We start from the raw sequence: 14290 nt of genomic DNA, 5'->3' as shown, positions 1-14290 counted from the left end.
TCACTTAAACACATAACTAGATAAACCAAAACATACAAAATACAAGATATGACTATCTTAATTAATCCCCTCTTTATAAATGAGCAGCTGTGAAGCATGAACCAAAGTTCTTTTGCTGGAGTAAGGAGTGCACAACTGCTCAGTAGCTCACTGTACTACTGTTTTAATGTACTGTGCTGATAGATAGTAATCAAGCACCAGATCTGAGCATGGGGATACCCTCTCCCCATCTGCAGGAGAAATTAATGTCCTCAGCAGCAGGTGATATCACCTTCTAAAGTGTCACAGCAGTAGCTGATTCAAGCCAAGCCCTGTCCAGGTTTTTTAACATTAAGCAAGCACTAACAGTCTGCTTTAAGCGACTCATGAGAATTTGAACTTCAGTCCTCAACTCCATTGCAAACACTAATGTTACTTTTGGGAATACTTACTTTATTATAAAGGGGTTCCTTTATGCTTTTTCCTTAGAGGAACAGAAACCCAACCATGATGCTTCTGCAGTTAAAGTAGAAATACAGTTCTCCAGAACATCAGAGAGGGTTAGAAAAAGTCTATCTGGAGGCTAGAAGATAATTCCAAATCTGCTGTTTCTTTTTAGACAAACATAAGACTGGGTTATTTATGCATCGTAGATTCCATTTTTTATATGGTTACCAGAATATTTATGTAGCAAGTCTGTTTAATATATTCAAATGACACTGTATTTTTATTGTTGAAGCTGAATGTAGTTTGTGTTATTTTACAGTTCTCTTCCAAAGATTTTATTTTAAAACTTCAAAGAGTGTTTATAACTTCAGTTACTTAAACCAAAGGCCCGAATCCTCTTCAGCTGTTATTTTGCAGAAATGGAAAATGCTCTGAGAAAACAATACCTTGGTAATGCTCTATATTACTTATCTTGGTAATGGTCCATATTACTTATCTGATGCTGTAAAACCTAAATCTCTTTTGGAAATGAGATTTTTTCAGTATTTTGAGAGTTATTTTTAATCTTTCCTTTCACATTTTCTTTCAAAGAAAAGGAGCAAAAGAGAACCTTTAATCAAGTGCTCATCAAAAAATTACACTCCTGACATAAAATAGAACTCCATCTGTCAACAATGGCAACAAGGTTTCTATAGGTCAAATACATCAGGAATAATTAATGCTGATGCAACAAGAATGGACAACCTACAAAATAGTTAGAGAAAACCTCTTATTCTTACTCTAGGTGAAAAAAAAAAACCAAACCCTAAAGAAAACTATTAAAAAACTGAAAGACAGAAAACCAGGAAAGATCTTTCTAACTGTAACCTTTCCACAGTGAATACATGGAGTGACTGTTTAGAAGGCACTTTCAGAATTGGTAGCTCTGCCTGTAAACAGGGTCTAGAGTAATTATTGGCAATTACTATTGAGTACTCAGAAGATGTAAGACTATCTCCTATCTGTTGTGAGAAATTCTCATTTCCAGCGTCACTGGCTTCAGTATCATTCTTGACACCAATTATACAAGGTGCTAAAGGATTTTCAGTTCTCACAAATGTCAACAGGAACAAAAGACATTCAGCAGTTCATAGAACAGATCCTTAACATTCATTTAACAAAATCAGCAATATTTTTTTAAATGCCATCAACGACATGAGAATTTTGCCTTTTAATCATTTAGAATATTAACTTTTTTTGAAGACTGATTATTTGGTTTTGCAAATTGGATGCTGCATTAATAATAATACAACAGCATGGACTGTAAATTTTATGATTGCTAAATCTGACTTCTAGTTCGGATGAGCCAGAAAACTGAAACTTTACAAATTAAACATAACTAATTGCAAGTAATTCAAGTCTACTTCAAACTCTAAAAGAAGTCTATGATGAAACCATCTTCTAGACTGCACAAAATTTATCTTAAGTACACAATGAGATACAGGGTATACATATAAATGAGATACATATAAATAACCAGTCCAAACATTACCTGCAGAACAGTCTCTTCCTACCTTAGGAATGAAACACAAGGATTAATGCTTCCTTTTTTAACTTTCATAATCAAAGATAAATATTTGAATTCAAGTGCTTCCTTTTTCAAGTGAAGACTTTGTTTCCAGACAGAAATTTTAAGACTTAAGAAGCTCTCATATTTACAGAAATGCTCTTTATATCAAGATGTTCTCATCACCTTTTGAGGCAAGCACAGAAATAACCATTTTCCTACTGCCTATTAGCACAGCCAGAAGTACAAGACAAATATAACCATAATGCCCATTTCCCATTCTTTTAACAAATTCTAAGGAGAGTGGGATCACACCCTGAGACATAAGTTGACAGAAAATTCTTTAGCGTGAAAAGCTGAGATTCCTGTTACAGAGGGAACAGTGGGACATGAAAGCAATCTAATAATTTAGCAATTATCTAGCAACCACTCCTCAATAATTAATCAAAGACCTATCAATTAGAAAAAGGCCATAATTCAAAAGCTTTCCTTTCTGCTATGCCAATGTCCTGAGCCAGTGATATTCACTCCTGCTAAAAGTATGGGTGGCAGATCACCACTGCACTCCTAAGTTCAACATTCTGTACGTAATGTTAAAAAAATTGCAAAAAGTTTTCTCCACTCATTAGTCCTCCATTTTTCTGCTGCTACTGAAGAAAAACCACCTCACCCTTAGGTCAGTAACTATAACTTCTATTGTACACATAAAATGAAGTAAATCAGACGACTGGAAATTTAGGTGATATTTTCAAACTCAAATAATGGAGTGGAGGGAATCAGGGCTGGGTTATGGGTTTATTTGTTGGGGATTTTTCCTATTAACACTCTTATAATGCCTCAATGAGAGATTTCTTTCTAAAAAGAGAATGACTAGTTCACGTTTATTTCTTATATTTCCAAAAGACAAATCGTAACAGGTGCATTATAGTAATACAAGTTGATTTTGGTCTCATTGACTGTTCCGTAAAGTAAACTTTTAGTACAAAAAAGAAAAAGTGAGAGGTGAGTTCTATCTCCAGATCTGTAGAACCAGACAGTTGAACTTTGTGAGTAAGTGCTAAAAGATACTGCCTAAAAATCCTGAATTACTCAACATATATGACATGCTGTGGCTCTTTATCAAAGACGTTCATTTTTCTGGGAACTGAAATTATTCAGATATTCAACAAAACTGAAGAACATATAGAACATTCCTAATTAATTCTAAACAGAACTGCAAAAATTCTCACAAAGTTGCACACTACTCTAGGAAAAATACTGTAATAAAATACCCTGCACCTAACTGAATAAACAGCTGTGTAAAGTAACATCAGATGTCAACAAAGGAACCCAAAAAATGATCCACAAGAAGAGGAAAAAACTATACCACCAAAACCCCAACAAGAAAAACAAATTTACTGTAAAATTTGAAATTACTGGTTAGATAATAGTGCACAAATCAAAGATCACGAGTACATAAAGCTGTAGTATTTTTGGAGATGTGCAGTGCTAAACATTAATTCATTATGGTGTTTTATATGGTATGGCCAGAATATTAAATTTTATCTCTCCTCCTTACTGGAAACTGTGAACTCTTTTGTTTCCACATTCCATCTGCCAGAACTTCTGATGCTGAAGACTTCACTGGTTTGCAAAAGAGTATTTTTCACATCATAAGCCTAAGTATTTTTCTTCAGTTTACAGTTAATGATTTGGTTTTATTAGGCCTTAAAGCCAAGTAAGTATCCAGTAAAAACAATATATTTGTACTGGCTTTGACTTTCATAGCACACATATGCACAAGCAACAGCCAAATGAACAAATAATCAGTTGTGCAATGGCCTGACAAGCACTGCAAGCAGCGTCAGCATGCCCTATTTGTACACTTTAAGCTAGGCAGTCACAGTCATTGCTCTGTTTACTGTTGTATCAGTAAAAGATAAAACCTTCAAATGTGGGGTTTGAGAATAGTTAAACCATGACAGTAATAATTTTAGTGAAACCAAGTAAGAACCACTTCAGTTAAGATATCAAACACGATGAAGAATATACGTAATTCCCAAGAAAACCAGGTACTTTTGGATTTCAAAGTTGTTGGGTTTTTTTAAATGAATGATGGTGAAATCAAATGCAGAAGAATACTTCTTATTAGCACAATTAAAATTGCAATACTTGCTGCTACAGTTTTAAAGAAAGTCAAGACTGCTGATTCAACTGAGGCGAGCAGTTACCCAGCTGCAACCCCACTGGGGCTGCAACCTGAATTTTGATTACAGAAGCTTTCTGCGAATGCAGAATGTTGAGATGATTTAAATAAATAAGTGAAACAAGACTTCCAAAAAAGATAATGAATGGGATTGTATATGAACTAGTTTACATAGCAGAGGGCCGGGGAGGAGGAGGGGAAGATTTCTGGGCAGATTCTCCAGGTCTGAAGCAACAAACCTCAAGAACAGACCAATACCATCTCTTTGGGTAAGGTTATTTGAATGTTATGGACCTTAATTCTTCCTTTTCAGCTTTGCCAAGTAGCAATTACCCATCTTCTCCTCTTCAGCCTTATAGTAAATAACTAACAAAATGGAATTAAACTCAAGATATAATTGCTATGTAACTCCACTATCTTTCAGTAGCAAAAGAGATTTTTAAAGTTATGATTACTTTTTCTTTCTCTTCTGCAAGTTTGCCATGCCCTTAAGTGTTCCAAAAAAAACTACTTATGAAGCCAGGCTGACCAGTAACTACCCAGATTAACAATGAGAAGTATTTTCAGGAGATCATTTTGTGGAAATTTAGATAGCCCAGAATGATGAAAGTTACATTGAGCCCTCTTAATAAACATGCAGTCATTGTGGGTATCTAACAGGCTCAAGGACAAGGAATTGTGGTAAACCAGCATTTTCACAAACAATACATGAAAACGTAATTTCAGAACTGTTATTCATAAACTTTACTTACCTTGATGTTTGATGCTTTTACCTCAAATTTGAAGAAGACTCAAGTACAAAATCTGGTCTTTTTTCTTTTCCCTAGCTGAATAATTTTTCTTTAAATAAATCTACTAGCTCTGCCAACAAGCATTATCCTGGTTTGAGGATACATAACCCTTTGCACAGAATTAAATACATTGTCAGAATAAACCTCTTACTCCACTTTTTAAAGGCCCTACTGCTTGCAGTCTGATTGTGTAAATGGTAGAAAACCTGCAAATAGGAATCTTCAGGAAGTTTTGTATCACCTATGATTTTGCCACTGCCATTTCTTGCTGTGAAAGTCTCTAACTTACACACAATTATTTAGCTTTATCATATTGATAACACCAGTTAGTGTTCCTGCAATATTGAGGTTTCATGCCCTTAGTTTGTTTTAAAGATGCTGACACCATTTGTGAACTATGTCAAGAAATAATATTTTTCATATCAAAAGTGCATAGCAGAGGTTTATATTCTGTGTACAAAGCTAAGGTTTGGGTTAGCACCTAATTTAAGAAAGTAAGTAATTTTTTATTAAGTTAAGTTTACTGAATTTCTGCCTGTGTTACTTATTAACTGCAAGTTTAACTATATGAATATCCTTTAAGTAATACTCACCTCCAAAAGAATAGGCTCCATCTCACCCAGAGTTTTTCCTAGATGCTTATCTGGATCTAAACCTGCAAAAAACGCCAAAAGGGTAAAAACATTTCTTATGAAGTACCCTTATAACATCAAGAAATGTTTCTTTTTCAAATATATCATGTGCCCCTTAGAAACTCCCCATTATCTAAAATAATTACTATCCTGAAGAAAATACACTTAGTCAGAATTTTCCCTAATCCTCTTTGGACAAATGGTTTCCATGTTTGTGGAAAAATAAAGCCAGTTATCATTTCACTACACGTCAAGTGGAAAAGCTATTGTTCTCCTTTATTGGAAATTTCACTAACCAGTGAAGTAATCACACAGGTCCATGATAATAAAAATACTACAAGGATATTGCCTCTATTGGCTACCTACTAAATTAAAATACAATTTAATTTTTTTTATAGTTCTGCAACTGGAAGGGACAGAGAGTGTTTTCCATAATGAAAACTTCCTCTGCCAAATCACAGTCTTTGTGTGTTTTACTCACATATAAAATGTAAGATTAAAAAGGATGGAGATACAAGAAAACTCAGATATACAGAATGTATTGAATGTTGTACGTTTTGATCCATCACAAAATATTCTGTATGATGTCTACGTTTTGATTTATTTTTCTTTGTAAAAAAGTAAGGCCTATTAACATTTGATATCTACTCTAACTTGCTCCTCTGTATTCCTATTTCAACTTCTTGACATTTTGAGTTTGGCCAGCTCATGGCAGTTAATGGTCACTTCTCAGAGATGAGTCAAGTTAACTGGCAAAAATGAGTAGTGGGATAAAATAATCCAGGAACAACTGTTTCAAGAGCTGATATCTTCAACCAAAAAAATATGCTAGCTGCATTTGATACAAAGTGGTCAAAAGGTCTTACCATATGAAGCAAATTAGAAAAAAGAAAATGGTAACTCCTGAAAGTGAAGGATCACTGAGAAATTTTCAGTTATCCCATTTTTTACTACTCTTAATTATTGTGGTTTGGGCTTCTCTTTATACTGTACTTTGTCTATTTTTCCCTACTCTACTGCTTTATACAATAATAGGTATCATTAAAGAGCTGCCACCAAAATTACCCCATTCTGAAGCAATTTCTGAAATATGTGCCTTGCAAAGCACTTTAGATTGTTGATGATGAAAGCTGTTATATAAATGTACAGTACACTGTAAAGTCATTGCTGAGTTAAAATAGCTAATATGTCTCTTAATTTTTACAATCATGATCTTGGTATATTTAAATTCCTGTGAAACTAAAACAAGTTAGAGTGAATGAGATTTCAAAACACTAAGAAAGTTTTTAAATATTTCATTAAAGCACATTAAAAATTCCCTTACTATCTAAGCGAATGCTTTTAAAACTGCTTAATAATTAAAGTTAATAAAGACTGAGTTTTTTTCCTCCCTCTATTTCTTTTTCTTATTGGTTCATTGCTTTTTATTAACAGATGAAAAATGTGTGTGCTAGATCTATGATAATGATAATTAAGTCTTGGGGAAATAGTTTTGAAGTATATTAATTTAATTTCAATAGTTCGAGAGGTTTTGGTGATCTCTTCCAACATACATCAAGTTAGCATTCTGTCCTGGATCATAACAGGATAGGTATAAGGCCAAACAAGCAATTTCTCTTGAAGTAAACAAATGAGTACTCTATTACAGTACCATTTCACACATTTACATTAACATTCTTCCTTTAATATAATTACTTTTCTAAGACAAGCAACCTCTCTCTCCTTGATAAAATCAGATTGATTTCCTCTAAATTTAAACCAAGGGATACATTACAAACATATGAGAAGGGAAAAAGTTGTCAGAACCAGACACACTAACATATTGCTTCTTTCACAAGGTTCTCTTTGATAATATGGATATATCTTCTGTTCTGTCCTGTAATGAATGCAAACCAATAATTTAAAAGAAACTATGATACAAATAGTTTATGAAATACAAATAAATTGCCTATGTATACACTTTAGTAATATCCCACACCTACATGAAAATCTGGTAAAGTGCAATGTGTGCTTTCTGTTTCTCTGCAGAATTCTGTTTTTGGACAACTTGTATTTCTCTTGAAAAATATTATTTCTTTTAGTTTCCAATAGGTTTGTATTGTGAGTGAATAGAGACTGTCTGGTAAAGGCATCAAGAACCAATATCACTTGCAATTTGCAGGATCAGTAATCCACATCTCAAATCTCTACGACATGCATAGATGAAGCTGTATGTCTATTGCTACAATTAGTATAATAAAGTATTTGGAACCATACTTACAAAACAGTTATTTTAAATCTATACTTCTATTTGGTACATTTTTCTTCATTGATTCAGATTCTTAAAATGGCTTAGAGTAAAACGAACAATGTATTGTAAATTCTTGGTACCACATCCTCCAAATTTTTCTTCAATGGAACTAGGTGTGAAGAAAGCTGAATGGATACATAAACCAACAACAAGGTTCATGGCCTGGATGACTCTATGTAGAATTTAAAAATTAATTAGGAAGGGAACTGTAATTTGCAGCACTGACATCTATTTTATTTAACTTGCATGTATCAATGGGAAGCAATTAGAATTCAATTAAAATATTCACTTTTATTACTTCACTGACTGACCTTGAAGTTAATGCCTGTTTTATTTAATTGCATCATCTATGAATAAATGTTAACCCTAGAATGTTATGGCCCATTATTTTCGATGCATTTTTAACTCCCCAACTGAACTACATCCATCAAGTTATTATGTGCTGCCAAGAGAGCACGTGGGGCTTTATTTCTTTGAGGTAGACCAGTACATGATGACAGAAACATCTCAAAAAATTTGATAATGCTGTTTTTAACAGTGCTCAGTAAAAAAAATTGTGTTTTACTGTAGTCTAGTTTTACGGTAAAATCAGCAAGTGATAGCACAAATGGTATAATCACTTCAAAGTAATTGCTACTCCATCTGCAATTCCTGATAAATCCACTGACAGGAGCAGAACTCCTTCCTGCAAATTTAAACAATGGTTGCAGAATGCTCTTATGCACAGCCACAAGACAAGTGTTGTAGAGAACTGTAGCAATGTCAAAAGATTGTTTCAGAAACTCATGGCTTTGCTGTATGGTGAAAAAAATAACATTACTAAAAGGTATTTCACTACTGTTGATTTATGCAAAGGAACAATATTTTAAATGGCTCACTTTGTACATATGTATTAGTGTAACATGAGGCCCTCACTTGAGGGGCAACTACCTGATATTACTTGCATTTATCAAGACCATTAGAAATCCAAGTTACATTTTCATGGCATTGCATTCAGCTAATAAAATCCACATTTTAAAGCCTTATCCGACTAACAAGAACGTTTTATACATGTTCAGAATTTTTACATTGTCTGTACTTTTAAGAAAGTATTTTAAAATAAAAAATTCTATCTTCACTTCTTAATAAAATTTCAAATAAGTAAAAATAAATCATAATTACAGGTTTTAAGAAATGGTGGTACATAAAGGTCTTCTGAAAGCTACATTGAACCAAACTCTAACCCATAATATATGAACATATTGTAAAAGAATCACTACCACACACACACATCAATAATGTATGAGTTAACCATTATCTGTCGATAATGTAGGGGAAAAATCTCTATCCTTCCCTGACTAATCAACCTTACAATTCAAAAAGTTAATCTTCTCACTCACAGACTTTTTCCATAAAGTAAGGTTAAAAACAAATCTCCAAAACTGCTATTATCATATTCTTCTTGAAATATCATATCCATAGAATTAGGATAGGCTTTTTGAGAAAAAAAATAGAACCTATTTTAAAGTTACAGCAACATGAAGTTCCCTTTTGTTTCCTGACTTCCTGACAAGTAATGTTGAGAAGATGAATAACTGTCATCATTATGAATGTCAGGGACTAAGACTTAACTTCTGATGGTGTAGAGCTGTATAATGCACAATAAAGTTTCTGGAAAGATCCTAATCAGCTGCTCGCCAAGAGTAGAATTATTTAGAATTTTGAATACGAAAAGAGGCAATTAAATACTTTGATTTTCTGGAACCAAAACTAATCTCTTTCATCTCATTCTCTTTATCATAAAGAAAACAGGGTTAACAATAAGATGATAGGACCCATAAGGTAAAGAAATACATATAAAAAGAAGAAGAGTATAAAGGAAAAAGCAACCACTGCTAGAACTGGAGCAGAGAAAACAGGATTATTTTTGAAGGTAAATTCCTCTGTTTTAAATGTGTCTTTTTTTTTTTCTAACTAAACAATACGAAATCACTGATTTTCAGAAGGAGGATCATTCTTTACACAGTGCAGAATACAGGAGAATCCTTCTAATAACACAGAAAAAGCACATACGCAACAGTATTAGCTGATAACACAGGCTTACTCTGTAGGAGTGCAGGAATGTCTCATAACCTTCACCAACTAGGAATGCACATGCCACACAGATATTCTTGAATTGTAAATCTATACCTTAAATTGCCTTGAGGTAAATTATTCCTGTTGTCATATTTAGCTTTCATTTCTACGAAGAGCTGAGAAGTGAACATTTTGTCTGCTAGCATAACTTGACAGGTTCATTCTTAACTTCCTCAAAACTTTCACACATGAAAGACTGTGTGAACAATGGTGAACTGGATGGAGACCCTGCATTTCCTTTTCCAAAGGAAAAAAAAAAATTACAAAAACTGATGAATTTTTGTATAAAAGTAACGACAAGTGCAATAAATACTGGGTATTACTGCACCTCTAAAAGATTTAAGATGAATATACTTCTAATTTATTGTATAAAAGAGGAAAATTCATGTGACTTGATTATGTATCTATTTCTCTTTTTTTCCTTGCTTTTTTTTTTCTATGTGATAATTTATCCAGTGTAGGAATTGTACATGGATGGAACCTGTAGCTATAGTAACTCTCTTCAAGCTAAGCGATAAAGTTATAAGACATTAATCCCAAAGTGGTTCTAGCATATGTTTCCAGTGCCATTTAATTAGGATCTCAGTTCATCCTTCATCTTGAACATTCCTTAAGTATGTTCTAAACTAGGTTAGTCTGAAGTCCTGAAATTTTAGAATTCTAAGAGGTAAAAAGATCCAAAACTTTTTATAGAAACAATGTTATATGTGGTTTTGTTTTTTTTTTTTAACATCAAAGATGTTTGTGTTCTAGTTAAATCTAGGATTCAAAGCAATTTAGCTGTGTCATTTCAAGAACAGAAACCTCAATAAATCTTTGAAGAAATTTTGTACTTTCATCACATAACAAGGCAATATTTTCAATCAGATTCTTTTACAAAATAACAGAATCACAGAATGACTCAGGTTAGAAGGGACCACAGTGGGTCATCTGGTCCAACCTCCCTTCTCTAGCAGGGTCATCTTAGAGCACACGACACAGGTTTGATCCAGACAGTTCTTGAATATCTCCAGTGAGGGAGACTTCACAACCTCTCTGGACAATCTGTTCCAGTGCTCGGTCACCTTCACAGTAAAGAAGTTCTTCCTCATATTCATGTGGAACTTTCTGTGACTCAGTTTCTTCCCACTGTCTCTTGTCCTGTTGCTCGGTACCACTGAGAAGAGCCTGGATCCACCCTCTTTGCACCCCCACTTCAGACACATATATCCTGAGATGACAGTCATCTCAGTCTCTTCTTGAGGCTGAACAGGCCCAGCTCCCTCATCCTTTCCTTGTAAGAGAGATGCTCCACACCCTTAAGCATCTTTGTCACCCTCCACTGAACCTCTTCAGGAGCTCCCTGTCTCTCTTGTACTGAGGAGCCCAGAACTGGACACAGCACTCCAGAAGTGGCCTCACCAGGGCTGAGTAGAAGGACAGGATCACCTCCCTTGACCTGCTGGTCATGCTCTTCACAATGCAGCCCAGGACAACCATTGACCTTCTTGCCCACCAGTGCACACTGCTGGCTCATGGACAGTTTGTTGCCTACCAGGACCCCCAGGTCCTCCTCCACAGAGCTGTTCTCTACCAGCTCAGCTGCCAGCCTGTATTGGTCCACTGAGTTACTCCTCCCCAGGTGCAGGACCCTGCATTTGCCCTTGTTGAATTTCAGAAATTTCTTCTCTAAAATGTTTGTAGTATGAAAAAGATTGTGGCAGAATTGCTGAACAGCAGCATTAGACTACTTTTAATCAAATGCAAGACTCTAGACAGCAAATGGCTCATCTCATTTAAAGCAGTGCCGGAGTCAACTTCTTCTCAAGACTTTTAATGGACTTAAAAAACTTAAATCAAAAGTTATTAAAGTTTCAGCTCATACAGGCACATATGTACGACTTTCCTGACATAATTTTTTTATTAGAATTTCATAAGAGCATTGTTTGCTTATTAATCTATTTAATTCAAATTGTTAAACCAATTTAGCACCACATAAATAAAAATGTGTGTGAATAAAAAAATATGTGCTACTTTGTCCCTGTTAGAGAATTAAGGTATTTCATACTTTGAACAGTTCTAATTCTAGTAAGCCTTGTAGAAAATAATTGAAATTTCATTCAGTGGAAGAGAAAGAGGCATGATGCAAGTAGTAAAATCTGTGTCATTTTTATTAAATCCATCCCCACACAGAGAAGTTATAAACCTTCAAAAAGCCACAATCCCCAAATGAATCAGCAGAGGCTTCTGACAGGGAAGATCAATAGATCACCTGCAAAAGAGTAAAAGGCCAGAGCAGAAATAAAGGATCAGACTAGGACAAGAAGTCCTTCAAAACTTCAACTCAGAGTGACCTGAAAAGCAAACATCTATGGTTTTAACTACACAGATATGCCTTTAAAGGTTTATGTCCTGTTTCAGCACATAAGTCTGTAAAGTCAATGGGCATCTAGAACTTAAATTGTATCAAACATTAAAGAGCAGCAAGTAATATTCTAGTATTAAAAATATACCATTTGTACCTCTTGATTTTCATTTCATTAAGATTATTTCTGCTTTTGATATCTCTTACTAAATTCTTTTTCTTCCACTATTTTTCAGCTCCAAGTTCTCTGACTATTCTTCTTTTTCACTATAAGCCATACTTTTCCTGTTTCGCTTTAAATGCCTAATAGTGCACTCTTAGCCTGCTGCTTCCATTTAAATTTTCCTTTAGGTGATGGGATCTCCCCAAACTACAAAGTGATCTTTCCACTTTTAAGCCATCTCTCTCCTACTTTGTCTGTGACATCTCCTTAAGAAGCACTCAAAAATGTCAACTTTCAATTACTTTTCTGTTTTCAGGCACATTCCCTTACTCTTCCTTCTAACTCCTGTTATCTACTATGATAACAATATCCTTCCCATTTTCCAATGTATAGGCTCAAGGGTTAGCAAAGAGGGAATCATATTTCTCTCTAACTTGTTTCTAAATGGACTTGTGGAAATTCTCATTTCTTCTTTTTCTGTAGCACACTTTATTTTCAAACATTTCTTTATACATTATATATGTGCTAAAATCTCTTCCCAAAACCTCATCTTGCACTGGTAACAAAGTATCTGTCAATCATATACATGCATCAAGGCAAATAACATTCCAAATGCAAAGAGTATTTTCTCATCTTATTTCTCTAAACTTTCAACTATGAATCAAACTTTTTATTTACTTGAAGTCCATTCCTAGTTTTCTTTTCTCTTACTCATCTCTTTTGCATCACATCTCAAATCCCAAGCTAATTTTTTTTTTTATTTCCAGTCTTACATACAATTTCTATTTATCTGTGTTGATATTTTCCCATGTGAATCTTTTCCATCAGGAAAAAAAAGGCTTGAGATAAAATAGCTCCTCTGTTTTCATAAGTGTTCCCAAGTCTTTTCATACAATGTCTGGTGAACAAACAGGTGTGGTATATTTTTTTTTAAATCATAAATAACAGGAATTACCGAGATAAATGAGATAGTAGACAAACATATCATGGAACAAGCCTAGGGCAAAAGTGTCAAATGCACTTAAACTCTAAAGGGACAACTAAGTTATGGAAGATTTGTTTGAAAATTCAGTGACGACACCATATGCTAGCTAGGAAAGAAGATTTAGAAGGGGGAAAAGACTAGTAAGAACATCTTTCCCAAAGTACATCATAAGTAATTTATCAAATTTATAATTTGAAAAACATTAAAACTAAAATGAATTAAAAGTGGTCACACGTGTACACAAGATAATACTTTAACACTGCGCAGGGATAATTAAGGCTAGTTTTAGAATACATTGTCCCTAACGGAATAGACAAGCATTAAAATTTGACAGGACTTGAAAAATATTATCAGTCATTTTATCTTTTACTTCAATTATGATAAACAGAGTAAGCATTCCAAAAACAAGTGTTTAAAAAATGTGTAGATGTGACACTTTGCGATATGATTTAGTGTGGTGCTGTATTTCCCACTGACTCATTTATTAAATGCCTTTCATATTGTTCCCCCCTGCCACATTCCCCTGCCCTTAGCCCTGGCCACTCCCTCGGGTCCTCCCTATTGGTTCCTGTACCCCAACTCTGCCCATGTACCGCCCCTGCAATCTGAGAAAACCAGGATTATGAGGCCTCTCTGCCTCTGGGGGTCGCTGGGACAAGATGTAACTATTAGAAGTCCACTGAAACCCTCATGGGGAGACCCTTCTTGCCTCCTTCACCGTCACTGTGTTGTAGAGCTGATAGCTAGATGGAGCAAAACTGTGGAGCCGTCCAAAATGGACTACAGGAGGGCGAAATGGTCGCACTGCCCTAA

The 14290-nt window shown here is 34.6% G+C and overlaps 1 protein-coding gene across 5 annotated transcripts in view; it reads right to left on the bottom strand.

Annotated features, from left to right (window-relative positions):
* DPH6 (diphthamine biosynthesis 6) overlaps nt 1-14290 on the bottom strand; it is a 224693-nt gene that overhangs the window by 163415 nt on the left and 46988 nt on the right. For all 5 annotated transcript variants that reach the window (XR_001864418.1, XM_017741784.1, XM_017741782.1 and 2 more), the window contains exon 5: nt 5542-5603. Coding sequence is in view for 4 of the 5 variants with exons in the window: in XM_017741784.1 (XP_017597273.1) it covers nt 5542-5603 (62 nt within the window). In the remaining variant the exon portion in view is untranslated. The remainder of the gene's footprint in view (nt 1-5541; nt 5604-14290) is intronic.

Source organism: Corvus brachyrhynchos, unplaced genomic scaffold (genome assembly GCF_000691975.1).
Source record: "Corvus brachyrhynchos isolate BGI_N302 unplaced genomic scaffold, ASM69197v1 scaffold115, whole genome shotgun sequence".
Lineage (NCBI taxonomy): Eukaryota > Metazoa > Chordata > Aves > Passeriformes > Corvidae > Corvus > Corvus brachyrhynchos.
This window is presented reverse-complemented; position numbering and strand designations above follow the sequence as displayed.